The 27,784-nt window shown below is 33.3% G+C and overlaps 1 protein-coding gene across 14 annotated transcripts in view; it reads right to left on the bottom strand.

Moving 5' to 3' along the window:
* NRXN1 (neurexin 1) overlaps nt 1-27,784 on the bottom strand; it is a 1,007,449-nt gene that overhangs the window by 522,418 nt on the left and 457,247 nt on the right. For 9 of the 14 annotated variants that reach the window (XM_039887176.1, XM_039887185.1, XM_039887183.1 and 6 more), the window contains 3 exons: nt 26,953-27,336; nt 20,463-20,666; nt 17,975-18,001 (listed from right to left, as the gene is read on the bottom strand). In XM_039887176.1, the coding sequence (XP_039743110.1) occupies nt 17,975-18,001; nt 20,463-20,666; nt 26,953-27,336 (615 nt within the window). The remainder of the gene's footprint in view (nt 1-17,974; nt 18,002-20,462; nt 20,667-26,952; nt 27,337-27,784) is intronic. The other 5 variants (XM_039887187.1, XM_039887181.1, XM_039887186.1 and 2 more) reach the window with 1 other exon arrangement.

The following is a 27,784-nucleotide window of genomic DNA, read 5'->3' as shown; positions in this document are numbered from 1 at the left end:
TTACTATAACTTATTAAGCCATAGAAGTTTTTTTTTTCTTTCATTTTTTAGTTAACAAAGCAGATTTAGAAAGGTTGAGTGTATTATAACTCCCTGTCAGAGGCAGTAGAGAGTGAAATTAAGATTGATCTTGAGGTCTTCTTTCCCCATTTCAGGGTCCTTTCCACAGCCCCCAAAGTGATCTACAGACAGTAAAAGAGAGAGACAGTGTGGCAGAATGCCCACAGGTACTATTTAACCAGACTAGATCAAAATTCAGCTCTACAGGCTAATGCTATTTTAAGGAATTTTAGGACTAGAAGGAGGATGAGAGGTATAGAAATCACTAAGCCACTTACAAATAAAGAATACGAGGTCAAAAGTGATTGTATAATGTTCCCTTGGTCACAACTATTTAACTGTGGAGTCCAGGTCTCCAGACTGTCAGTCTACTGAGCTTTCTTAAATTATTCTGCCCACTATATTAGGCTGAACTAAAGAACACCAAGACCTGAGTCTATGGTTTGGTCTATGACTGCACTTAAAATTGCATTGAAGTTGAAACCAAGTGAGAATAAATATAGTTTATTAAGAGAGCTGGTCTTTTCAAAAGTTTAAACTATGGTATAAGTGTTCTCTTGTTGGTGATATTCACTGGATTTTTTGGTAATTATGCAGCTAAAATGTATTAATAACAGAAGTAGACACAATAAAAAATTCAGTTTTCCTCGATCTAGTTCAAGTTTATTGTCCTTTGACAACTTACCCATTTATGAATTTTAGGTGACTCTATGACCTTCTTCCTAAGAAGGGCTGGAGATAACCGTAATTTAAGACATAGGACAGAGATGAAAAAGTATGTGAGTGTGTGTGTGTGTGCGGGGGGGAATTAGCAATTAGCAAAACAATCCTTTTTTGAAATCTACTGCTCTTACAGAGCCTTCACTTAACCATTAAGAGATACACTTAAAATATGATAGCTGTTTTTGACCAGATTAGTTATCACATTTGCTAATTACTTTTCATTTCCATTTTCACTATGGGAAGAGACGGTGGTAAAAAATGGATTTTGTCCCTATGTCCATCATCAACTAATTATGTCATCTTAAGTAAGTCATTTATATTCTTAGTTCCTCATATTTTTATCTGTAAAATAAGGATGCTTGATAAGAGCATATACTCTCCCACATTCTAACTTTAACATTCTGTCATTCTTGGATGGACCGGAACTGCTCTGAACTATTTTCCCACCATGTGGCTACACGAAAGGGTGTGATTGTATAATGAAGTTCTCTAAATTTATAAAATTTTCCTAATTATCATTTTATCATTGCTAATTTCATCATGGGTAGGCAGAGGGCAGAAAAAAACTTTAACAAGTGTTTTCTAGGCCTAGAATTACTAAACTCAAATGAAGCCAGTAGGACAATACTGATAAATACTAGGATAGGGGTTTATTAATTTATATTGTCAAATTTTAAGGGGGAGAACTCTGTTTTTGTCATCTTGGTATCCCTCACAGATTATAGCACCAAATAATCTATAAATGATCAGGCAGGAGCAAGAAATACACCATTCTGTGTAAGGGGCTATGCCCCAGCTTTATGGAAAAGTTTCCTTCGGAAACAAAATCACAGATCAGGAGGTTATGTGGTGAAATAATGAAGTCATCTCTAAGGAACGCTTTCATTTAGCTATGGTAAATTATTCTCTCCTCTATTTAATGAATCAGGTCGGGCCTGGGCAATGTTGGAGACTCTGACCCAGTGATTTTCTAAGCTTCCCTTACTCATAACAAATACAGTTGTGCAATGTGAAAATCAGGAGCTAAACTAGGGCAGTGGTTTTATTATTATTATTTTTAAATCAGTGGAATTCCTCCCCCCACGTAATCTTGCATAATTAATATAAAAATCACATAAAAGGGGAGTTGGACTGCTGTTGAAGAAGCAGGCTAACTTGGCCTCCTGAAGCATCATCCTGAACCCCCAGGTGCACAGAATGCTCTAGAGGGCTCATTTCTCTGTTTAGAAAAAGGATGATTATCAGCAAACTCCAGCAATATTTAAGTATCTTTTGCAAGTAACATTTTGCTTTTAAAATTAGATTTGATTTATAAAAATAAAATTATAGTTTACAAATTAAAAAAATACTTTATCAAACCATCATTCATCATGTGTAACAAGGTCCAGAGGTATTCAAAGTGATCACTTTTTGTCTGTCTGCAATGTTAGCCTTCTAGCCTGCATTTTCAAAACACTCTTAATTACAAAGTCCAAATTCATAGACTCTCCCCTGAAGATTTTGCAGACTGTTTCCTCTTATGTCATATGAGCTATGAAACAGATTGCCTTTCCTTATTCGGATTCATCAGGAAACTAAGATTCAGGATGTGTAAGTAATTTTAGCAACTTGAATCTTCTTTCTCAAAAAAAACTTTTTGGCATATTGGCTTTCCTCATAATTATTTAACATTATTTTTGTTAATCACTTTAATTCTATTTCAAAGTATTAGAGCATAAATCAATATGTGAATTTATTTAATAAACAAAAGAATAGCTTCCAAGGGATGTACAAATAATTAATTCAGCTGTCTCATTTTATAGACAGCTCCAAGGGAGGTTAAATGATATATATCTCAAATCTCCAACAATATTAAACAGGACTTTATTGACCAATTTCAGGTTTGTGTGCAGGCACATTTTAAATTTATTTTCATGTTTTTGGAATTAAAATTATATATAACAAAATGCACATAAAAGTAACTTTGAATTCTTGCATGCAAGTGTCCTATGAACTATTTATACTGGTTTTTGAATGTGGGAATGTGGGAAAAAAATAGTAAAGAGCAATAGCAAAGAATAACATAAGGCTAAGATATCTATGAAGTGATGCTGTCAAAGATACCTAGGATACTACAATAAGACTACGATGACTCTGGAGCTGAAAGATGGATGCGGTTTGAGAAAATCAAACATATACTAATTATATTTTGATTTTTAAAACTGTATATCACAAAGCTGAAACACATTACATACCCTTTAGGTAGCAGAACAAGAGTTCTGCCTCCACTGGTATATTTTAAAGATGTTAAATACATAAATGGACCATCTGTATCAAGAATCTTATCTCTTAGTATAGTTCAAACAAATTGGTTCTGGACTTCCTTTTTGTTGCCTTAAACATCAAATGTAAATAATTTCTATTTTATAACTCTATATAATTATTTAAGTGGTTAACGTGCTTGCTCAATTAAACCATTAATTAAACATGAGGATTTTTATGGGAGCTTCTGCAAAGCCATAACCTGGTGTACTGCATAGATGATAGGCAGGTAGGAATCTATTTAGTTTGCCTTCTACAAATGATCCATCTACTCTCTCCATTTTATTAAGAACAGATTGTGTCTTTTCAATCACAGTTATCTGGGCTAAAGATGGGCATCATGTAAACGTGGATCCTAAAATGTCCACAGTTATGCTATACATTAAAAGTGAAAAGACTAGCACCGACTTATGCATATAAATTAATTCTATATTTATACATGACTTTTCACTTTTTTAGATCATTAAACTGCCTATAGCACACAATAATTGAATTAGAAATTACAGTGCTATAGCATCTCAGAATTACAAAATTTTAAAATAAAATGGTCCATACTGTGTCTGCTGTTTATCCCATTTAACTATTCTTACTTATTCATTCTGAGTTATGTGGCATCCATATCCTATTAATTTTATTTAACTATTATTTTGTGCCAAATGCTAATCTCAGCATTGGGAATGTCCCAGCTTAGATTCTCAGAGAGCTTATATTCTAAAAGATCAGAGGTCAAAATACTTTTTCTGTAATGGGCCAGATGGTAAGCATATTTGGCTTTGCAGGATGTAGTCACCACAGCAATACTCAATCTTATTATTGTAGTATATAAAGGGCAACAGATTATTTGTAAACAAATAGGTATAGCTTTGTTTCAGTAAAACTATTTATTAAATCAAGCAGCCAGCCTATGGGCTGTAGTTTCCAGGCTTCTGTAAGATACACATAAATAAAAAGACAATTTAAATTTCCCGTTCTCATAAACTTTTACACCGAATGTGAAGTAATAAATAATGGAAAAATATTTAAGAGCTTACAAGTCAGGAAACCTGAATTTTGCATTCAATGTTGCCATTAAATCTAACATAACCTTAATCATGCTAACAGTCTTTTATTGCTCTTAGTCTGAGTTTTCTTATCAGTAAAAACAATAAAAACAATGACAAAACCTAAAAACAATTTTAAAAAGTTTTAAATGGCATAAGACAATTGCAAATTCCCTCCACTTCTAAAATCTAATTACCTTTCCTATTCTGCAAACTTAGAATAGCACCTTTATTTAAATGTGTGATATTTGTGTGTGTGTGCATGTAAAATTAGAGTTTATCTCTAACTTTTCCAGGTACTAACAAGACTTATTTGACAATTGATTTTGAGGAAAATAGCCTCTGGGTGGGAGGCAGGATGCCATGGAAGCTGAAAACAAGCCTTGTCATTATGACAATAATGAGAAGAGAGAAAAGCCATGAGAAACAGAAGCAAAAGCCACCACTGCTTGATGCCTGAGTCACAGTTCCTGGCAGTAGCACTTCTTACCTGTAAATGACAAGAGGACGTGCTTCTCAGGTTGTAATTATGACAACTTCAACCCGTTTGACTTTGCCAATAGTTTCCAGTTCTAAAATAATTACTTTAAAAAGTATGACCTCTACTTAAAAAAAAAAAAAAAGAGTGACTCCTCGTTAAATGTTTCTATTTTATCTTTCTCAATTTCTAGATAATGGGCTGGGAGCAAAATTCTTGTTTTTTGTTTTTTCTCGCATGAATCAGCGGAGACATTTAATTACAAATTAAAATCAAACACATGTAAATGGCACCTTCAGATTCCTCTTTTTCTATTCAATAACATTACTAGGGGAAGGACCTACTAAATAATTTGTGAGCCCAATGTGAAATGAAATAAAGAATTTCAGGACAGTGACAGCAGGGCATTAATCCAAACACAGGTCCTTCTAAGGATAGGCTCCTGGGTGACAGCACAAGTTGCATTCTGTTGAAGCCAACCCTGATTAGGTTATAATTTTGTGCTTATTTATTTTTAAAGTTGCCTTTAGTTAGTTTTATATATGAGAATGTGCAGACAAGGCTGGAGGCAAAATAGTTCATTTATCCATGTAAGAGGTACAGTTGAGTCACCTGCCTCACCTGTCTGCACTTAATGACGAGGCCTCTGGGGTATGAGAGAAGCCGTCTTAGAGCTGTCTTGCTGGCCCAGCCTAGTGCCAGTCACGACCTAGGTTTGTTGACATACTAATCACCCTAACGACCTTGAAGCTGAACTACCTAGCAAGCCATGTCACTCTTCCCTCTTCTTTTCTATCCATCTTCAGCTCTCTTCAATTAAGCTAGGGAGGGATACATCCTTGAGAACTATGTCTTCATGAAGAGCTATTCGCCTTTTCTGTATAAGCAAAGAGACATTAATAGAGTTCTCAGGACAGACAACTTTCTTTACAGTAAAAATATTAGAAGTGCTTCTCCCCAATTAAAAAGTACTTTGAGCAAATAATATAAGGTCTTATATCAAGCTTGGACATGTTTGATTTTCAAAAATAAAAACCAAAGGCATATAAAAAACTTTAAAAATCCACTAGAGAAATGAAATAGTTATATGCTAATTAATTACATTCTATTTAGTTTAGTTGAATTGTTATATAAGTCTTTCCTTTTTTTTTTTTTTTTTTTTTTTTTTTTAACTTTCTAAAATGTGTATATCTTGGTCTGCTGAATTTGTTCTGGACACCCACACAAGTTACTAAGCTGTATGACCTTGGGTAAACTAAGTTCTCAGTGACTCAGTATTCTTATCTGTAAAATAGGCTAACAATAGAAGTATTTTACAATAAAAATTTAATGCATTTTAATCTCTTAAACCAATGCTTGGCATATGGTGAGCCTTCAATCATAGTACAATAATAACCATTATTATTAGTATTATACTGTCAGCATTATTATCTTTCCCTCGATAAGTTTAAAACCTCAGAGAAAATATTCTACATAAATATCCTATATCCTATATGTCCTGTAGTTCAGTGCCTTGAATGTAATGAACATTAACTAAATATTTACTGAAGGGGTATATTTGTTTAGATTGTGTTAAATTTTTTTTATGGTAGATGAAATATCTCTTGATAATTAATCCCAGTAGTTAATGAAAAGTAATTCCATTCACTTTTGATGCCTACATTCACTAAAAAGTGTCAATAAATAGAAAGGTTCACCCCTTTGTTTTCATACTTGGCAGCACAGAATCTGGTAAGTTATACAGCTGGAGAACTTGGGTATCTCAGTTATCTGACTAATTATTTGGACACTTTCTTTCTTTTTGCTCAGTTCTCTTGAAAATAAATTTAATGATGTGTAGAGCATAGGAAAGCAAAATTACCTAAGGCCAGCAGTTAGTAACTTCCAAATGCAAAGTTAAGTAGCTGGTTTAGGAATTTGGGGAGTCAAGACTTAATGAGTATTTAATTATAAGATAACATGAATTTTGCCTCCAAAAGGCTTTGACCTTGGAGAGCTGCTGGAAAAACTCCACAGAGACTCCTCTGCCATTTTCTTAACTCATACCAACCCTATTCTATTATCTACAAAATAAACTTCAATATATATATAACTGCCTCATCTCTTCCTCCATAGCTGGCTAAATATCATCACTCTTCATCACTCTAGGCAAATGAATAAACAGGGTTTGAATCTTCTACTAAAAAAACATTTACCCTCTATACCATAGCATTGACATTGATTGTACCCATTTATGACAGACAAGGATAAATATCTTTTATATAAATAATTTTCAATGTGAAAAACATACATTTTAAAATATACAGTTTATCTTTTAAAAACATAATTATATTTACAAAACAGTAAAAATGAACACAAATTATATAAATTTATTGCTACAAGAATGTTTAAAACAGCTCTATGTAAATCTAATCTAGCTCAACTGGCAAGTTCAGGAAGAAGCATAATAAAATAAACCTAATATAATAAAAGGAAAAATTTGGACTGTGACTTTATTTTGAAGTAAAAAGGTCATTTCCAAGAAATGCTTATCACATAAAAGGATAGCTTGCAGGTATATAATGAAGCACTAAACAGTCAATGTACTTTTTAGTAAGCATTTATAATGCTTTATAACTGAAAATTTATTCCGCATTAGTGTAACATGAAAAGAAAAAAAATTATATCAAAATATAGTGATACTTATTTAAACATGTCTTATGCAATACCTACACAACGCCAAGCAATCTGAATGAGAAAAAAAAAAAAAGAAAGAAAGAAAAAGCACACAGGTACTCAGAATTTTGGAATTTACAAATATTCTATTTGATATTCCACAAACAAAGCTATGCATTATAGTCACAAATGCAAAGATTATTTAAAGATATCATGACTCATGTGAATATTATCATAGTTATAGAATTTCATTTTATGAAAAGGCCAAGAAGAACGTACATTTTTACATAAAAATATTTTTGCATAACTCAAGAAACCATGGCTTTACTTGTGTTTTATTATTTTCCAGATCTTTGTTAACGTAAGTGCATCTGAATATCACTTAATGCGAAACTACATTTACAAAATTAATCTGTCCTTCAATATTTTGTATTTTGGAGATATTCTTGCATAAACCTTCTCTGAAAGCATTATAAATCTATTTTTTATAAGAAAATACACCCTAAGGGATATGATAAGGAATATTTTGTCTTTAGAATTATTGAACTGTAGTATCTCATTTGTTCTGATTTTTTTCTTTCTTTCCTCAGTGATTGCCCCAGAGAAGGCTATGGACAAATAATACATGGTAATTTATTCATCCATCATGTAAAAATTAGAATGATAATAAAAATGTTTTTCTAAGCAATGAAATCCTTCTTTATTTTGAATTTTAATATTATAATAACTCCCATTGGTAACAAGTGAAAAATGAATAAAGATAGTGCTAGCTGAATTGTTTTCTTTTATTATCATTAGTTTATCAGGTTGTTAGTCACTAACCTAAGTTCTATAATTCTTTTTGATCATTTATTTTAGTAATTGAAAAAAATACTGGGATCACTTCTTTGTTTGAAGTTGTCTTTGGATCAAAGTCTTCTGAAATGAATAGCTTGCCTTACTATTCAGGAAGAGTTCTAGAAAGATGCTTGCCCAGCTGTAGCAATGGCTATTAGCAATTAAATCTTCTGTCAAATTAACTGGATTAATCTGACAGAACGAGATAGTTTTTGGAGGTCCCCTGAAGCTGGTCAACCAATGGATAGAAGTAATAAGTTATGTGTTTGTGCTTGTTCCTGGCTCATCTTTCTATGGTGAGATTACGTTACTTTGGCTTCCATTTAGTTAAGGATTATAATTTACACCAACACATCCAGAAGTATTTTCTCATCTATGGTTATTCTAATCTGGTTCATTTCTCAAGATCTTGCTTACAGACACTTTGACTACTTCTAAATCACTGATGAATCATGATAGAACTTTTGTACATACATGCTTTCTCTCTATTTTATCTTTATTCAACTGGCTAACTGACCTGGACCTACTTTATATCATTTTGGCATAAAATCTGAGCTAAACAATAGATTAGATTTTTAAATATTACATGTTATATAGTGATGTGCTGAACATATGTTTACAATATGTTGCTAAAATAAAAGCAAATGTTGCAAAACATTTGTACACCATGACCTTATATTTAAAAAAACACATATTACACAATGTTATATATTATTTAATATGAAGAGTATTATGTGTTATAAGAGCTGTTGAAGACATTAATTTTTTTTCTGAAGACTGAAACGGTAGCTACTTTTGTATCTTTTGCTTCCTCTAGCTTCCAAATAATAAATATTATTCTAATTAGGAACCAAAAGTTGCTTTAAAATAGACTCATTTTGACTATTTTGTAGGTCAAAATTAGTGGCAAATTTAGTCTCCAATTTAAATATTCATTTAAAATGTACGTACCGTAATATAAATAATGTGGTCAGGCCTAGATTGTCCTAAGTAGTGAGAGAATTAGTTTCGACTATATTTTAACAGAATATTTACCTTTATTTTGATTGCTTATTTTAAATTGTTGAGTAGAGAAAAAAGTCATTGTAGAAAATTTAAAATATATAAAAGATGAACAAAAAGAAATTAAAATGTATTCACAATCTCAACAGCAGGTGCTATAAAGATTTTGAAGAAACACTGTAGAAAAGCAATTTTGTTACTGTGGCCTCTTGTCAATTTCATAATAACAAAAAATAGAAAATACTAATTATTTCTTCACTGCTTATTGGCTAAACTAATTTTACTTAATTGAGGAATTTAAATTATTTCAATAAAATATTTCAAATCTATATTTAGACTGATCACTTAAGAAGTGTGATAGAAGGGTGAAGCAATCTCACAATTATATGACTAATCCATTCAAAGAACAAATAACAATCCAAATACAGTAAATATAATAGTAATTTAAATACTCTTAGAATTTCTTATTTTGCCTTCGAGGTAACTGTTTTCATAATGTTCCTCTTATTCACCTTGCCCTTTGCTCCCATTGGTAACAAGTAAAAAATGAATAAAAGCTCTGAGCACACTGACGATCTGAATCTCCAAATTCTTTGATCATCTCCTCGCATTTCTCTTTTGATTTAAAGAGCCTTGACCACTTGACCTATGCCCCATATGTAAGCCTGTGGTGTGTTGAAAAAATTGCAATCCTCATGGATATTTTATGGCTAGTAAAAACATTTAATCAGACAGTCTAGAGAAAAGATGCTTGTGTGGAAAGTATGCTGCTCTAACATCCCCTTGAGGGAAGTATATTGTGTGGCCCTTTGCTCTGTTGATAGCTGATTGGACCACCAATAGGCATCCACCCCCAAAGCTAAAATCTGATCAAAGGTTTATGAGGCAACATGATTTGAAATCTCTGCTCAATAAGACAAGGGTAAGTAATGAATCCACTATATTCTCTGTTTAGGGAAGTTTGAATACATAATATACATAGAGTCAACAGTTAATGAAGGTGCAGCAAAAGCCAAAAGACATGCACAGGAAAAGGCAGTGAGTAGAAACCATGAAGTAGGAGACACCATGAGTAGCAGAAGATATGAAAAAGTAGAAGCTATAACCAAGTAGACGCAAATCAGAAGTGAGGAGAAGAGTAGCAGGAACATCAGAACAAAAGACAGAGGATGAGTGGCCATTATGATAGAACACGGAGAAGGGAAACTCAAGTGACAGCAGATGAAGGGATGGCAGAATACCTCGGCCTTTGGAGCCATATTATGTGTTGAACAACCTTCCAGTTCTTGAATTTCATTCTAATTTCCAAAAGACTTGTCTGTGTTGTGACTAAAATTATTTCCTGTTCATATCTACTCCTACTGTGTTTTAATAATAAACCTTAATTAACTAAGACAACCTAAATACCTGTCTATTACTTAGGTCCTAAAAAAATTTAACTAACTCAGAAAAACAATGTGAATTACTATAAAATATTATAGAAACAATATTATTGTTCTAAAGTGTTGACCAGTAATGGTCTTCTGGAATTGTTTTTAGTGAATAGATAAAAATGTTTAGCCATGCTAAACAAAGTATTATCAAGCATTTAAACATATATATTCTCTTAAGTGGATTAGAAATGTTCTATTATTATCTGGTAAAAGTTACCAATTGGCTTAACAAATCCTTTCTTTGTATATAGTAGTTAATTCAGTCAAAGATGTTCGACTACACATGACTTCCAAGTTACAGGGTCCGAATTAATGAGTTTTTGTTATAATAAAAAGGATTCTAAAATTCCAGTTTAAAAGTAAATAACTGAGCGTATAGACATCTATGTAAATTAATATATTTTATATTTCAATGGGTCTTTATATATGATACCACTAATCTGTAGGAAAACTAACTTACAAAATGTGAACTCTAGTATTTCTCTGAAGCTTGTGCTATGAATTATTTTTAATAATTACTCATTTTTCTCATCTTTAGAAAACAATCAGCATTTTCAAATTATTCAAACATCTTCAAGTCGCCAAGATATTTTCACAGAAAATACTACCGATACCATAGGATAGTAAAATATAGGTAGGCAAACAATCATATAATAAAACACATTTTTCTAAGACTAGAACTTTTAAAGATCATCAATTAATGTTTTACAAGATCTTTAATATTTCTCTTATTTTGCATCTTAAACCATTTTGCCTTAATGAAGACTATGCTCCCATAAATGGAAGCTAAACTGGAATATATTTATTACAACTAACCTATAGTTGAGTGTACAAAGTCATCACCTTTTAAATTATGTATCTGCTTCAACAGGTAGCAGATGCATAACTGTTGGCTATTGACTATGTGAGAAATTGAAATCCATGATCACAATATTTGGTCTCACATTCTCTGACAGGTAAGCAATTGATAAGGTATGAATTGTTAGTGGCTTTCTTTTGAGTAAAACTAAAAATGTAAGAAATTATAGAAAATTTTCTAATCCATATTTGTCTACATAGTAAAACAAGTGATTTGTCATTGAATCACTTTAGATCATCATTGAACATTAAGGCTGTCCTAATGATTAGAGGTGTTTTTAAATAGAAGTTCTTGAACACTTTTCAGTCTTTTCAACTCAGTAGGCATTAACTCTCTAAGAAGCTGAATCATTATGAGCTCTTAAAAAAGACCAAATGCTCCAAATACAGAAAAAAAATGTTTTCTTTAAAATGAATAAAATTCTAATAATATATCTCACAATAAGATAGGCAATAGGCTAAATGCAAAAAAAAAAAAACTTATTAATGGAAAGGAGTGTCTGATTTGAGTATTTATCCTTGATTTTCTGGATCAATGATAGTGTTAAAATGCTACCTCCCCCAAAATAAATAGATAAACAAACAAAAAGAGCAAATAAATAAGAAACTCAAAAGTATGAAGAAAGTGGTAGATGTTTAGGAACCAGCTTTTTCCTAATAAAACAACAACAACAAAAAACATTTGACCAACAGGCTGTGGTCTTTTACATTTGGTGACATTTGGTTATATAAAAGAAACATTCTTTTTCACAGAAACCAAGGGAATAGTAAGTTCAGGATTTTTCTTCTGAAACTTTTTTGTTTTTCTAACAATATCTACCTCAGCCACTGTTATAACTCGAACTTTTAACAATGAAGAGAATTTGATGAATTTGATCAATATTAATCTGGAATCTTACATTCTGTGAGCACAGCCTTTTGCAATAGCACCAAGGAAATGATTTAGGGAACAATTAATAACTGATCCTGATTTCAAGATGAATTATTAACCTGCACAAAAGAGTAATATTCTACAACATTTGAACATTTTATATTTCATACAAGCAACAGATTATTCACAAAAATAGATCCAACTCTTTTATATATTAAGCCTTCACACTACAATTTGCCCAATCTATGTAGTTATTTGAACGTGCAAGGAAAAACTGCACTAGTCTTTATAATTCTCATAAATTTAAAATGTGGATGATTCAAATGGGCTTCCCCTAAATTTTATTCCAATTTTGATATTTTTCTAAAGATCACTAACAAGTGCCAACTCCCTCTGGCTGTCTTACCTTTTTTGTTTTTCACTATGGTTTCTATATTTTATATGCAATATCTCTCAAATTTTTGCTAAAAATAATCACTTATAAGCTGTCTTTTATTTCCTTTTCTTTTCTTTATATATACTTTCAGCCATAAACAACAATAACAACAACAACAATAAAACATGACAGCAGCAAAGAAACAAAGCAGCTCCTATCCAAGGCAGATAAAATATACCAGTCACTCAGAGGCAATGACTGACAGAACTCTACAAATCAAGTGACTGTTGTGTGAAGGTAGAAGCAGAAGATTCCCTTTTGCAGTTCTCTGCTCTTCAGGCACTGAACTGAACATTTGCCTCATGCTAACAAGAGCCGGTCCCTAGAAATTTCTTATCATTTTAAGTAGCCTACGAAGTGGCAGGCTGATCTGATCAAAGCAATCTAACCCAATTTAAGTGCCACTGGTTGATATTTTGCATTCTTTTATTGCTTTCTATTTTTATCCACATAAAAAAATGGCGATAACTAATATTTAGTTGATCTTTTCATTCTGGTAATAAAATGGTAATACAAAGATCTTATTATCCATTCCAGACATCCATCATAGTACACTTCTCAATAACATACTACTAAGAGCGTTTCTTCATTATATCTAAGTTGAAAATGAGGTTAAGCACTTGGCTGTAGATTCCTTTTCCCTCTAATACTTAGATACTGAACTACAAATAAAAGTACTTGAACTTCAACCCTTGACACTCATAATGTGGATTAATGCCTTCTGCAATTTTGTCTCTGCATCTTAGATTAAACCATTTTCTGTGAGAAGCCTAATAGTTCAAAGGTCTGCCAACTAAAATATATTGTCAACTCCACAGAGTTCATTCTTATAAGAAGATGAGAGAAAATGACATTTGAAATGGAGAAGTAAGAAGAGTAAATGTTGGTAGGAAGAAAGAGCAGGAGAGCAGAAAAAGAGACATAGGTGTAAGGTATAAAGAAACCAAAATAATGCAAAAAAGCAAGGAAGCATCAAAAATCATGAGTTTATTAAAATCCATTTTTATATGGATGCAGAGGTCTCCCTAAGCCTTCCTGTGATAAGGACATTTTGTAAATTGTTATTAATTTAAAAAGACCAAAAAAAAAAGAAGAAGAAAGAAAAAGAAAGAAAAGAAAGGAAAAAAGGCGGAAAAAAGGCAGAAAAAAGAAAAAGAAAGAAAACAAAAGCTTCCCTTGCATTCACTACATATTTAAAGTAGTTATTTATATGAGAATTAGGACTCACTTATGGTTGATAGGAACAAGTTTAGTTTTCAAATTTTCAACGTATTTAAACCTCCAAAGGTTATAGCACTAGTAATTTTTTGAAGTTACTAGAAAAAGAGAGAAAGAAAATAATTGGGACTATAGAAGCATGCAATATATCACTACAAACACAAAATTTTCAGAAAAAAATTATAGAGAAACACATAGACTAATGAGTTTGGATGTATCGTTGGGAGTTATTGGGAACCAAATTTGAAATTGAGACAGTCTGGATCACTCTCTCAGAGTACATCAGGCTATGTACTTTGGCAGACAGAAAAATGCAGAATAAGACCAATGGCCTATACAGACCTTATTAATAATGCATTTGAGGAAATTTCACAGAGATGAAAAATTTGTTTTGCATTATTTACAGTTTTTAAAAGACTTATTAAGGCAATTAATATTATGGAGTAGGCAAGAGACTGTCCAACACTCACCTTTTATGCAAATAATTCATGTATTAGTCACAATGCAATATTCAGTCTAACTTGAATTCTCTTGGTAATAATTTGTGAATGAATAGTTTATATTAGCATATATTTCTACAATAATTATTTTATGTGAAATACTCTACAAGTTGTCTTTTTTACCCATTAATGCAAATAATTATTCATCTTCATGTTAAAAGAATGTGACTTTACAGTTCTGTCCCATTTACCTTTATTGAAGAACCCCCTCACTATCCAGAGAAGAAATTATTTGCATTAAAAAATGGTGATTCTTTTAGCAACTTCTATATAAAATTACTTTATGATGGTAGATTGCTGTTTTCAATATTGGAATTGATTAAGGAGGCAAGATTATCTGACTGTCCCTTTATTCCTATCCTAGACAGAGACTGGAGAACTGTAGATAATACACCTTTCTGCTCACCTTCCAGTCCACGATTCTGCAAACACTGACTTTAATGTAATTCTAAGTGCAGATAACAAATATATTTTAGCAATAATATAAGCTAATGGACATCAAAGAACTGAGATTGGTCTGGGATTGTGTGCAGAGACATTCTATTCGTAATCTGAAAAATCAAAGCATATATTTGACACTGACATGACCACTATTTATAGAGATGGTTCTTTTTTAAAAAGTACCTTCTCCACACAGGAAAATCTTTTGATTTTTTAAATGAAAACAAGCCCTCCTTCTCCATTTAAAGATTCTCAACAGCTTTTCCTATTAGGAGGGAAATCATGGAAACAAAGAATCTGACAGAGATGGCCCTGGGAATTCAAATCTGCCCTTTCTCAAAAGAACCTTAACAAAAGGCTATACCCTGGCTTGTCCATGGAAGATTCTATTGTTGCATCTAAACTACTGACACGGGAATGGCTGAAAAAGAAACAAATCTGCTATCTCTTACAGTCCCACGAGTCTGAAAATTTGCAGCTTTCACCAACTACCTAGTCTTCCAGAGCCGAGATCGGATAGTCTTATACTACACATAAGTTTATTTTCCGTACCAAGTAACATGTGCTGTAAACTGGGGGGTTAGGGAGGAGGTAGAATGGAGATGAGAAAGAATAGAGTGACTATAGGAAACAGCAGAGCAATTCTGACTAAATGTAGAGAAATTTGGGAAGGTTTCCATTCAAATTTAATCATTTAAGTTTAATATTAATTCTCAATGTAAGACAATCACTTATATTAGAGTTGATATATTTCTAGTGGAAACTTTCTTAAAATACATCCATTGAGATATTTCATATTAATTTCACAATGTCATTGATATCTTAGGTATGATATAATTTTTAGACACAGTGGTGGTATATGTCTGTGACAATATATATTCACCTTGGTTTCATACAAACATATGACTCACTGGGGGATAAATGTAATAAATCAGTCTTTCATTAAACTACAAGCTATATTGTGATATAGATATTTTTATTTTTTACTGGGTAGGAAATGCACTCCAGGTGGAAATCTCTGCTTATTTATTCATTGTGAGTTCGATTTGCATTATTTGCTATGTAAATTCCTCCATCTCCTCAAAGTTGATAATAACATGAGTTCTTGATGGAACTTGGGGTTCTTCATATATCTGTCCTCTATTCCCCACATAAAACAAAGGCACAGGAAATGAAAATGTTACCAGATCATTGAATGCTCTTTCCAGTGACTGTTGACAAGTTAAGGCATTTGCAGTCCTGTCCGAGGAGGCACCGAAACCTTATAATCATTCATTTAAGTTAAGTAATTTAAATGTAACACATACTCTTAAAAAGGAGAAAACTCCACTAACCAGCAGAAATCTTTATCCTCAGAGATATTATTCTGCAGAATATCCAGGAAAAAAAAAAAAAAGAGTATGCTTAATATCAGACACATAAGCCAAATGAAGAGAAATATCTAATAAGTGTAATTAGACTACAAACATCTATTTAAAAAATTCATTGATATAGCTAGAGAACAAAGAAGCACATTTGATTCAGTTAATTTCCATCAGATACTGGAGTTTAGGTAGTTACATTTGTAAGTTTAAAAATCAATGCTTTATAGCATGTTAAATATAAATACAATAAAAAGAATAAAGGAGAAGTCTAGAAAGGAATATTTTCTTCACACAGATTTTCTAAGATTCAGGAAAAATCAAGAACATCTATAGCACATATCTGGCTTTGGGAAACTATTCTGTAAGTTGCCACTTTGCCTGCATCTATGCCCCAGAGCTGAAACTGGACCATGGTACTAGACCTGCTAAGTCTGTGCTCCTTTTCAGGAAGTGTGGAAGAGAAGAGATGGAGATTGAGAGGAGATTATATATACTTGAAAATTCTACTTGCGTGAGAGCTTTGAGAGATTATTTCAGGAGCTATTCTGTTTGAGATGATTTTTAATGCTTTCTATGATAGTTCATTAATTTAATTTTTCTTAAATCATGATTTGGTTACCTTTTTATTGCAATGATTGGAAAGACTCACTTTTTTGCTACTTTTAAATGAATATTAAAATATTTGAAGAAAAATCTGAGTTATAAGAAGCACAATGTTTCAAACAGTATGTATTTCATTAGATAAAGCTTGTTTTGTAAGAAGTTTAAGACCACCATTTTGTTCCTCTAGAGGATGACTTATTGTCACTTGGAAGCACTGACAGTGGTTTGGAGAGCAGACTTCACCAACTCCTGTTTGGCACTTTCCAAGTATATAGAAAATTTTTTTACTATGACAATGAGAGATCAAAAGTTTGTTAGAACCATTTTATTTAAATAGCTAACAACTTTGTTATCATTAGAGGAGATTCTTTAATGTGGTCAGCAAAACCTGGAAAAGAGAAACCTAAACATATGTAAAGAAATAAAATAAATTTACTCTTAAAAGGATGCTACTACTCAAAATAAAGTCACAGTCTTTATATCTTTTCAGGTTCTCTAGTTCACAACCAAATAAAATTCAGTCCATGCATCTTTTCTGACTCGTCATTCGGCATGCATATCACAGATTTGAAGGGTTTTGGTTATTTTTGTGGAAATATGATTAGGATGTAAAAATTCATCATGTAAATACTCTTAATGAACAAGAAAAAATATTTAGAAAATTGACTTTCTGTATATATAACATGGGAAAACATATTTTCCTATGTAAAACTGGTTGAATTTAGAAGGGTTTAATAGTAACTTTCAAAACGAAAGGAATTGTATCCTTTTCTACATTTCAGTTAAGAGATAAAAACACTAAGTGAAGGAAATAAGATCCACAAATTTGGTCATAAAGAGAACTTCTGGAGTTCAAGATTTGGCAAAATATCTATGTTACCTGCCTTATCCAAAGGTCTGTAGAGGTGTTTGCACCTTATGTTAAAAATATATTTGTCACCTCTTTTCCTACTTAGAGGTAGGAGCTATAGCAGTAAAGTCTTCAGCTGCACAGATTTCAAAATGAATTTTTACAACCCAGATGATGGACTGGTATACTTCAAAAGTGAATTCATGAATTTTATAAAATCCTTTCTCTTGCTTTCTTTTTTTTCTTGACTAGCTTTCATCATAATGGAGGAACAACATTTTAAAAATTTTGAATAGGCACTTACTGGAATTACAGTTAATCCTGATACAATCTAGATGGGGAAGAATAGATGAAAAATGAAAATTTATCCTTCAAGGTAATAGCTGCAGACATCCAATAAAATCACAGTCCACCCTTCCGGGGACAGACACATGCAAATATGGCCACTCCGTATCATTTATTCTTTACATACTTCTAGAACCCAGATTCATTATTATAAAGTTTCACTATTGAAAACGGCAATAGAAGGTTTTTAAAAAAATGGCCAATTCAAACAAAGCTACATGGTGACAAATCTAAGTGAAATAAATAATTGTTAACTGTCAAAGATGCTTGACTTAGACTGGCTGCAACTTTCTCCCCATCTGTGAAAGAACATATTCTGTTTTCAGCAAAAGTAAAAAAGTGCTCCGTCACAATGGGGTACAGTGCAAGCTCAGTTAGGCTCAGACATCTTGGACCTATGAAATCTATTATCCCACAAAGGCCAACAGAATCCTTTAGAATCGTGGTGGTCAATGGAAAGCAAGTTAAAAGTATTCTCATCTCACCCTAATGTATTTTTTTTTTCCAGCTTGGGCTAAAAGGTAACAGCCTAATGTTGGCTGGATTCCATGCCTTGTATTAACTGGAGGGAGAAAGAACACTGTATGTTTCCTTTAGAAACTAGTGGCTAAGGAGTAGTGTCATTCTTCAGAGAACACAAGCCTATACCTCTCTTAAGAGCTAACAATGTTCTCTATGTAATAAGTGTCATGGTTAACACTGCTCTTGATTTTCCTTTTCTTACACTTGCTTCTTATATGAAAGCAGATTCTCTAAGAACGGAATGCCCGATCTGCATAACACAGACTATGATTGTAAGGGTTATCTTTAAAGGGCTATGTGGGATGTTTTATGTTGATTTTATGTATAGATGAATATTTGTTTATCCTAGTTGTAGTACTTAAAGCCTTTGGGGAACATGAAAAATATAAACCTAGATTCTGTTTCCATATAGCTGAGTTTGTCATGTGTCGTCAACCGCATCAGAAAAGTGGTTGCAAACAGCCAAGGACCAGCACCTACGCAACTCTTTCCACAGAATGCTTTGCTGTTGGAAAATTCCCATGAGTGGTTCCGCTTTGGCTAGTCACCCCTTCAGTGTAATCAGGTGAGGTTATTTTGATTGGCTTGCAGTAACCTATCATTGTCACTAGAGGGAACTCTAACAGAACAGTAAATTAAGACTGCTGTTTTTTTTAGGAATCTTTAAAAACCCCCTTATTATTTAATTTAATTTTACTAATATTAATTGAATGTAATTGTATGCAATAAACTAACAGTAAAACAACTTCATATTTTATGAGATATTATTCTGCCCAGCACAATGTGAAAATGTGTTCATATTTTACTATTCTTTTTTATAAATAAATTTTGTGTGTGTTTAGTACTTCCAGGAAATACAGTAAAACCTCATTAATTTGTACTCCTCTTTGAGTTAATGATAATATTAAAACTTTTTGGGCAGAATATGTATAATTCTTCATTCTGTATGAGCGGAGATCACCTGAGAAAAATTAAACAAACAAGTTGTGAAAGGCCAAGTTCAGGAAGAAAACTGATTGCAAATACTTTACTATATATTGATGGTATAACTTGCATAAAACAATGGACTAATTATGGATAATTCTTATCTACCCATTAAAGTCAGCAGTAGTAAGATTTTTCCTTAACAGGACTTTTCCAGCTATTTATTTGTGATCTTAAAAGCAATTAAAAACAAAACTTTAATTTTTTTTATTTTATTTTTTATCTCTACAATTCAGACTTTTTCTTAATTCAGCCTGGCCTTCCCCCATATTTCATCTAGGTTGTTGAGGTTTTACTGTAGTGACTCTTTCTTAATTCTATAGTTAAACAGGAAAGCATTATTTTTCTGTAGAAGAGCCTGTGTTTTTAGTGTTCTCATGGCTGTTTGCTGAGGGCCGCAGACTTTGGGCATTGAAGGGTTGTGGATTGCTGTTTGATAGCAAAATATCACCACACAGAATTTCCAAACAGAAAAGATGGGGTACCACCAAGGCAAAGAAGAAGCCCAAGGAGTAGAGAAAAAGCCACTGTTGATCACATCACAAAGCAGAAATTTGATATTTGGTGTACATGTTATCTAAGTAAATATATCTGAAAGGATATCATCTAGAACCAATTGGAATGTCAGTAAATGTAACAATAGGAAATTCAGTTTGAGGCATATTCAAGCCGAATAATTTATATTTTTGATTAACCTCATCGATATGTATGGCTTCCCTTTTAAGAACCTTCAGTGGTAGAAATCACAAAACATTAAATTATGTTAAACAAAAAGAAAACAATAAAAAGATGCCCCAAAACCTAAATTAATTTTAAAGATGAAAATGAGACCATTAAGTCTTTTAATTTTCCATGGCAAACAGGCTACTTGATAAATGTTTGCAGGCAAACTGAACAAAACATGAAAAGTGTTAGTTCAATGGGGGAAGGTGAGTTGTTACCTAGATTGACCGTCAGTTTCACACGCCCCGCATCCAGCTCCAGGCGGAGAGTGTCAGCTGAGTCTCTAGAGGTGGTTGCCATAAGAATGCCATATGCACGCTGGGATCGAAACCGTAAGGACACATCTTCAGCCTCTGTGTGCATTACCACGGGGAGCTGGATTTTCATAAACATACTCCCATCATAGCTCAGAACTGTTGCCTCTATGGATGGGAAATGAATATAAAAGTTCTTGGTTAGTTTAGTAAATTTATACTTTGAAAAGGAAAAGTATGACCCATTACATCTTCCAGATAGCACACAAGACTACCAACTCAGCTCATCTTCTTCAGAAATGAACAATTTTTTAAGCTGGGAAGAGAAGTCACCATAGGAAGAACTTCCTTTGTGAAGTATCTACTAAAATCCAGAAGAAGATATGGCTGTACTTCCCTTTTGGTTCCCGTAGCATTTTCTACCTATAGCATTAATGATGCTGGATCATCAATGTTTAGGCATGTGTCTCTTCTCAAGAGCCGAGATCGATTAATTTATGTATCCACAGGGCGAGCCTGGTTTGAAGCACTAGCAACTATTTAATGAATGTTTACATATGGCTAGGCTACTGATCAGCTATGTAAAATTAGCCTTGGCTCCAAATCCTTCATCTGAAAAATGATAGGATCTCAGTTGCTAGAAGAGTATCTTTAGGGCCTTTGCTTGTCCTAAAAGTCGATAATTCTATAAGGGAAGCTAACTAGAACTTAAAACTGTCTGTAAGCACAGCCTTGGTATCCTAAAAATATTAAGCTATCCCCAAAATGTCAACCACTATGCATTTTGGTAATATTGAGAAAGGATAGGGGTGGGACTGAAGAGCTTGTGTGAATGTGTGCTACCAAACTAAAGTAGATTGCTTTAATAGGGAAGTTGCATAATACTGTGTTAAACACATAAAAAAAAGTAAATAGCAAAAACTGTTGACCACAAATTGACTGCTTTAAGAAACTGTCAGCACCCCTTAATGTTAAACACCATATGGTACTGCAGCACTGAAAGGCAAATATGAGTCATTTTGCTTTTTCACTGATTCTAATAACTCAGAATACCATTTAATGAAAAAAAAAAAGAAAAAAAGAAAAAAAAACCTACCTGGATTTAAAATAAACTAGGAAGTTCTCATTATCTTGCCTATGTACATGACAAAGCAATTAACTTTACTGATGCAACTGTGTTTATTATTAAGATTATATTTCTTGAGTTGTGATTTTGCAAGTTTATTTTTCAAAAAGTCAGGGAAGTCAAGTTTCCCTTCTAATATACATTAATCATTAGTTGTCATCATGAGACTGAATGCACATCCAGAACCGATAACCACTGAGGGTTCCAAGGTCTCTCCTTTAGCACTTTTTTCTTTTTTACCTACTTCTCGACTTAAGGGCTCTCTCTCAATTCACATGCCCACTCCCCCCAATATTTATTAACAGCCTTTCTTCTCTCTTGAGGTCCATCATCCATCCTTCATCTATTGTCTATTTGACATCTCTAAATTGAATACGATAGGCACCTTACTAAACTCTTAATTTACTCCCCACCAAAAATGAACAAACTCATCATGTTCCTTGTCCAGTGTTTTCCATTTCGGTAAATGATATAATCTCATTGCTCAGACCTTCAACTTTCTGATTTCTCTCTCATCTTCTCTGCCATGTCCAATTTATCTGCAAGTCTGCAAGTCTCGAAAGTACTAATTCCAGTCCATTTCCTTAATCTATTGCTTCTTACCCTTATCTCTAAAATGCTTCAGAATCTCCTCCAGTCTCTTACCCAGACCACTGTAATAGCTCCAACAGTCTCCCTATTTCTATTTTTTCCCTATACACAGTAGCTAAGCTAAACTTCTAAAGAAGTAAATCAGATCATATCACTTCATTGCTTAAACAAGCCCCCGATTCCCAGCCCCCACCAATACATTCCCACTGCAGTTAGAATAAAATCTGTACTCCTTTTTTCAACCTATAAGGTTTTGTGTGATCTGGCCCCAGCCTATCTCTCTAGCTTCAGCTTCTAGCATCTTCTTGCTTGTTTAATAAACACCAGCCACACCAATTTTATCTCTCATTCAAGTATTTGCACTCTGTCTTAAAGGTTTCGCCCCCAGATCTTTATATGGCTGGTTCCTTCAGCATTCAAATCTCTAGTCAAATGTTATTTCAGAGGGGCCTGCTGCAAGCACCCCTTTAATCCTCTTCCCAGTAATTTTATATCTATTTATCATTTAATTACTTTAAATTATCATTTGTTTGTATAGCATTATCTATCTTTGCCCTTTAGAATCTAAGTGTCAGGAGGGCAGAGAGTAGACTCTCCTATTCATTGTTCTATCAGTAGCTGAGTGACCAAAAAGTGCCAGGCACACAGTAGAGTCTCAAAAAATATTTATTGAATTCAGGATTGCACTTAATACTGAAGATATATATATATGAAGAACCTACTTCAATTTGGATATCAAGCTTATATATACACTCGCTAAAGAAACTGAGTATTCATTCTGACTATTGTAAGTAGAATCTAATTTTGGTAATGGATGCGAACAAAATATTTACTGAAATCTACTTTGAAGGACTTATACAATTGTGCTGCAAAAGACAGATTAGGAAAGGGGTCTGTTTACTAAAATGAGGGTCCCACAACTAGGCACTTATCTAGGCACAGGAAAAAAAAATGTAATCCTCTCAAACTATAGTGGTTCTATATCACATCACATATTTTTTATAATTATATGAGAAGTTTCCCAAATGGAAGCCATATCACAAAAGACAACTTAATGCAGAAAATCTAGAAGCAGTTATTCAAAAATAATTAAAACATAACTGTAAAGTTGCAGTGAACTTTAAAAAAAAAAGTGTTTCTAGTATAACTACAGCTAATCATTTTCCATATCTATAAAATATCTGAATAAAAGTTTAAAGACTATTATCAGTTGTTCAGTTACTGTGGTATCATACAGATAAAAGGACTAAACATTTTAGTTTTCTCCTATTTAGTCTGTAAATCTGGTTTCTATTATTCAATAATCATATATTTTAAATGATCTCATATTCTTTTATGAAATTTAGCTTAATTTGATTAAAAACTAAGTAGCAGGAAAATTATTTTAGAAATACAGAGGATCATATACATAGTATGGAATACAATTCAAAGTAGATAAATAATCAGGATCATTGGTCTTTAACATCCTTCAAAAAGCTGCAGGATAAAATAACAATAACAAAAAAAATAAAACATGAGTGCCCCTAAGTGCCATTTCGAACAATTCTCAATGTGAAAATAACTTGTTGATAAACGACAAATGAATGCTTAAATGATTTCTCATAATTAGAGTTAATGTTTAATTAGACAAGAAATGGAAAATGGACAAGATTGTAGTCTCAAGTTGCCAAATAAATGGTAAACAACATTCTGACATTTGAAGGTTATGCTATTTGGCAGCATCCTTTAACATCCGTAAAATTATTTTATTACTTAGAACACAAAAGTGTCCTTTAAAAGGCTATTTCCAATACAATACTATCCAGTGGGGGAAGAAAAGGTTTTGACTTTGTCTCCTATATCTCCTTCCCCCTTGTCGTTAAGTTTGATAAATTTGCTTTTCTGTGTTATTCCTCCTTGCAGTCTAAAGTGTACACCTGTGCTCAGTTTTGCCAAAAGGCAGTCACATATTGTGATCAACGAGGAAAATCAGACAGGGAGCCAAATTATATTGCTTCGACATCTGTCCCTCCATCTGTTAGAGTTTTAACAAACAAATAAAAAGTAGACCTCTGATTATACTATATGCGAATAACCAAGAATAATTTCTATATGAGCAAGTCTCCACAAATTCCAAGTTTTATTAAAAATAAGGCAGGAGGGAAAGTGTTACATTTAATTTATGTTCAGGTAAACGCTATTTATATATTACTCTTTCTTAAGGGGTCAATACACATAAAATAAAATACTATTTTCCTAAGTCAGCAAATGCTCTGTTCTTTTATAAACTCCTTCATTTAACGCAGAATGAAGATTTCCTAATAATGTGATTACGACATCATTTCCCATGCTGCATTGTCCATGGACTTGAACATGCTTTTTAATTGCTTCAAATAATTATCTTTATAAATGATCAATTATTGCTCAATACTAGTAAAATAGAAACTTCATAAGTGTGTTTTGTTTTTAATTTCAAGAATTGTCGGTCAACTCTTATGTGATCAACAACTTTATGTGATCAACAACTTTACGTGATCAGAGTGTATCTAGAGTGGATGCACAAACCCCCTTCTTTTGAATTGGAAACACCGAAGGTTGGGCATGATCTTGCATTGACTGAACTAGGGCATAGCTGGGAACTGGACAGAAGCCCAATTTTGTGGTATTGAGCATGACAAGCATCCCACATCATCTTGTTCTTGGGAGATGCCATAATATGAGCAAGAAAATTAACTCTGAAAAGCAAAGACTTCTCACAATACGCTGGGTACTTCAGAAACAAAAAACACACAAAACACAACCAACCTGGAGACAAAGAAATCAGTAGAAATTTCCAGCTGCCTGTCAGAGAAAAATGTATACTGAATCCCAGTGATGAAGTTTGCTATTAAATTCTCATTTTCAAATCTGCATATGCTTGCCACCCCTCCTTCTAATTATTGCAATATATAAATATTCCCTTTCCTCATTCTGGCTCATGAAGCTCTACAAATTCTATTTTTATTACTGCCATATGTAGTAACGGAATATTGCCACAGGGTGGTATACCATGCATATTTAACTGCAGGCTTTTGTAATTCGTGTGACAGTTCAGTTATATCCGTTTCTAGCTTCACTTAAGCAGGAGGCATCAGAATATCTCACAGCTTTTGGAGTGATTAAAATGAAAACAAATTCTGAAATCATACAGGTCTGCTGATCTCATATTATATCTAACTGCAATACACCTTGTAAGCTTTGCCGCTTTGTTGTTGCTGACTGCTTTTGGCAATTTCTAAAAATGAAACTGTACAAACAAACTGAGATTATAAGGGAAAATTAGAAAATTAAATTTACAGAGACTATATACCTTACAAATGAAAACTGCAGAGAAATGGCTAACTTCTAATGACAAGTCACATGAACTGCAATTAGATACTAGGAGAATGAAAGAATCCACGTGATTAAAATACTTACCCATCTATTGACCTATCTAATTGTATAATACTGAACAGTGACAATAGTTTGGTAGGTAACTTAAGATTGTTATTAGATTGTTAAGTTATTCTTAAATTTTATATTGATGTTGATAACAGAGCTCATAAGCTGATGAAACACCTTATTAAGATCAAGAACCAAAGTTACATTTCAACTTCGGATTCTTTAAAATCATCTCTTTTTCTCTGGAAAATGTTAGATTAAATGAATTAAATTATTTCAGAAATGAAGGGCAAAAAGCAAGGCTAAATATGCATGGCTTAAAAAATAGATGCCAGTTACTTTCAGGCTAAGTGTCTAATAGAGCAATGTGATTTAGTGCCTGAAAGGACAATGGACAAAGTCATCAATATTTTATTATATTGACTTTTTTGTTGTTCCATTGTTGAAAATGAGTGGCAATGGGTGTAGAGACTAACACATTTATCTGAACCTCTTAGGGTAGTTGTAAGGATATGCTTAGACCTATTTGTTCTGCTATTTCTTCCTTTAGTCTGGTCTGCAAAAGAACTATGGCAGTTATCACCCTTCATTCTTCCTTTAACCTTTATTCTTCTCTTAATGGGAGAGGAAAAGAAAAAAAAAATGTAGCTTGGTCTCTTACTAAAGAAGGGAATAGAGAAACCTGCTCAGAGCTTCAATAGACACATGAAGACTTAATATCAAATAGTTAAATAAATCTTCTGTGGTCAGCTGGGTCTGAGGCAAAGGTAAGTGTCTTTGACATTAGGGTGCGCTTCTGAAAAGGTTGGTGTAAACCGGATGATTTAAAGTCAGCTTACTTTTCAAATTTCAGTGACTAAGTTGAGTTGAGCGAAATGAGCAGGCTAACCTAAGTCTCATGCAATGTCAGTGAGGTTGCAAACTTATAGCTTAGCTTGTTCCAAATGCTATTTTTTGGCATAGATATTAGTACTGGGTGCCATGAATATGTCTGATTCATGCCTTTTTTATTTTCTACTGTCCCGGAATGTAAAAACTGGACAAAAGAGAAGGCAGTTATTGTCTATTATACATCTTAGGCCCATACTCTATAGGATACAAAAGGCCCAAATATTTATTCCTGCAATATTCTTAAAAAACTGTATCTTTCCAGAATCAGGTCCTTTGAAAATCATTAAGGATTCATCAGCAACATGTCAGGTGTGGCTGCTCGGCTATCAGAGAGTTTACTTCAGCAAAGCATATGTTATGTTCCCATGGTCAGTTTAAATTTTAAGGTCAAAATTTAATATACTTTTCATCTTAGGGGAGGCAGCTGCTTGCTGTTTGGAAACCTACCTCTCTCGCAGGACCTGCCAAGATAGCCTGTTCCGGAACAATCACAGACATATCTGTTCCACCCATCCCTGCACATGCCATTGTTTTTGCAAGGGTTGCTAAGGCACGGTTTTGCTGTTTCCCTTGAGCAGGAGGGCTTTACTCCAGCAGTACTTTGAACTTCAGCCATTTGCCGGATATCTTTGCTCTGGCCATCAATGAACAGATCTCTGATGCAGCCCACATAGCCATAGTTGAGCAGAGCAGTCCACACCTCCGTGGGAAAGACGAGGCCCGCTTTGTTTTCTGGCAAGCCCCCCAAGTACAGCTCATCATCCAGGTCCAGAATCTCACTCTCGCCAGGAGCAGTGTAGGGTGTGCGCAGCGTGTTGACAGAAATGGTACCTGTTGCAATGACAAGAGGACACACAGCTCTTTATAGACTATGCAACATTGTCTAAATATCACCCTTTCTCTCTTTCATCTGCCTAAGAGTGAACTCCTTGAGGGGAGACATTTTAAATTTTTCTTTCTATTCCCAGTGTCTTGTACTTCTCAGTGGAATTAACAGAAACCAGTGGAATAATGTGACTTTAGAAATAAGGCAGACTGAAACTAAGGATTCTACAGGCATACCTTATTTTATTGTACTTTGCTTTACTGCACTTCACATTTTTTTTTTTAACAAATTGAGGCAACACCCTCCGCCAGCAAAAAGATTATGAATTGTTTTAATGTGTTACTAGCTTTATTTCAGTGATCTGGAACTGAACCCACAATATCTCTGAGGTATGCCTGTATTTGACTTTGGTAATAAAAGCCGAAGTGTATAGTTAACAAAGAGTGGTCGTCA

Source organism: Pteropus medius, unplaced genomic scaffold (genome assembly GCF_902729225.1).
Source record: "Pteropus medius unplaced genomic scaffold, Ma_sr-lr_union100, whole genome shotgun sequence".
Taxonomy (NCBI): Eukaryota; Metazoa; Chordata; class Mammalia; order Chiroptera; family Pteropodidae; genus Pteropus; species Pteropus medius.
The sequence above is the reverse complement of the archived record's forward strand: the minus strand, read 5'-3'. Positions and strand labels throughout refer to the sequence as shown.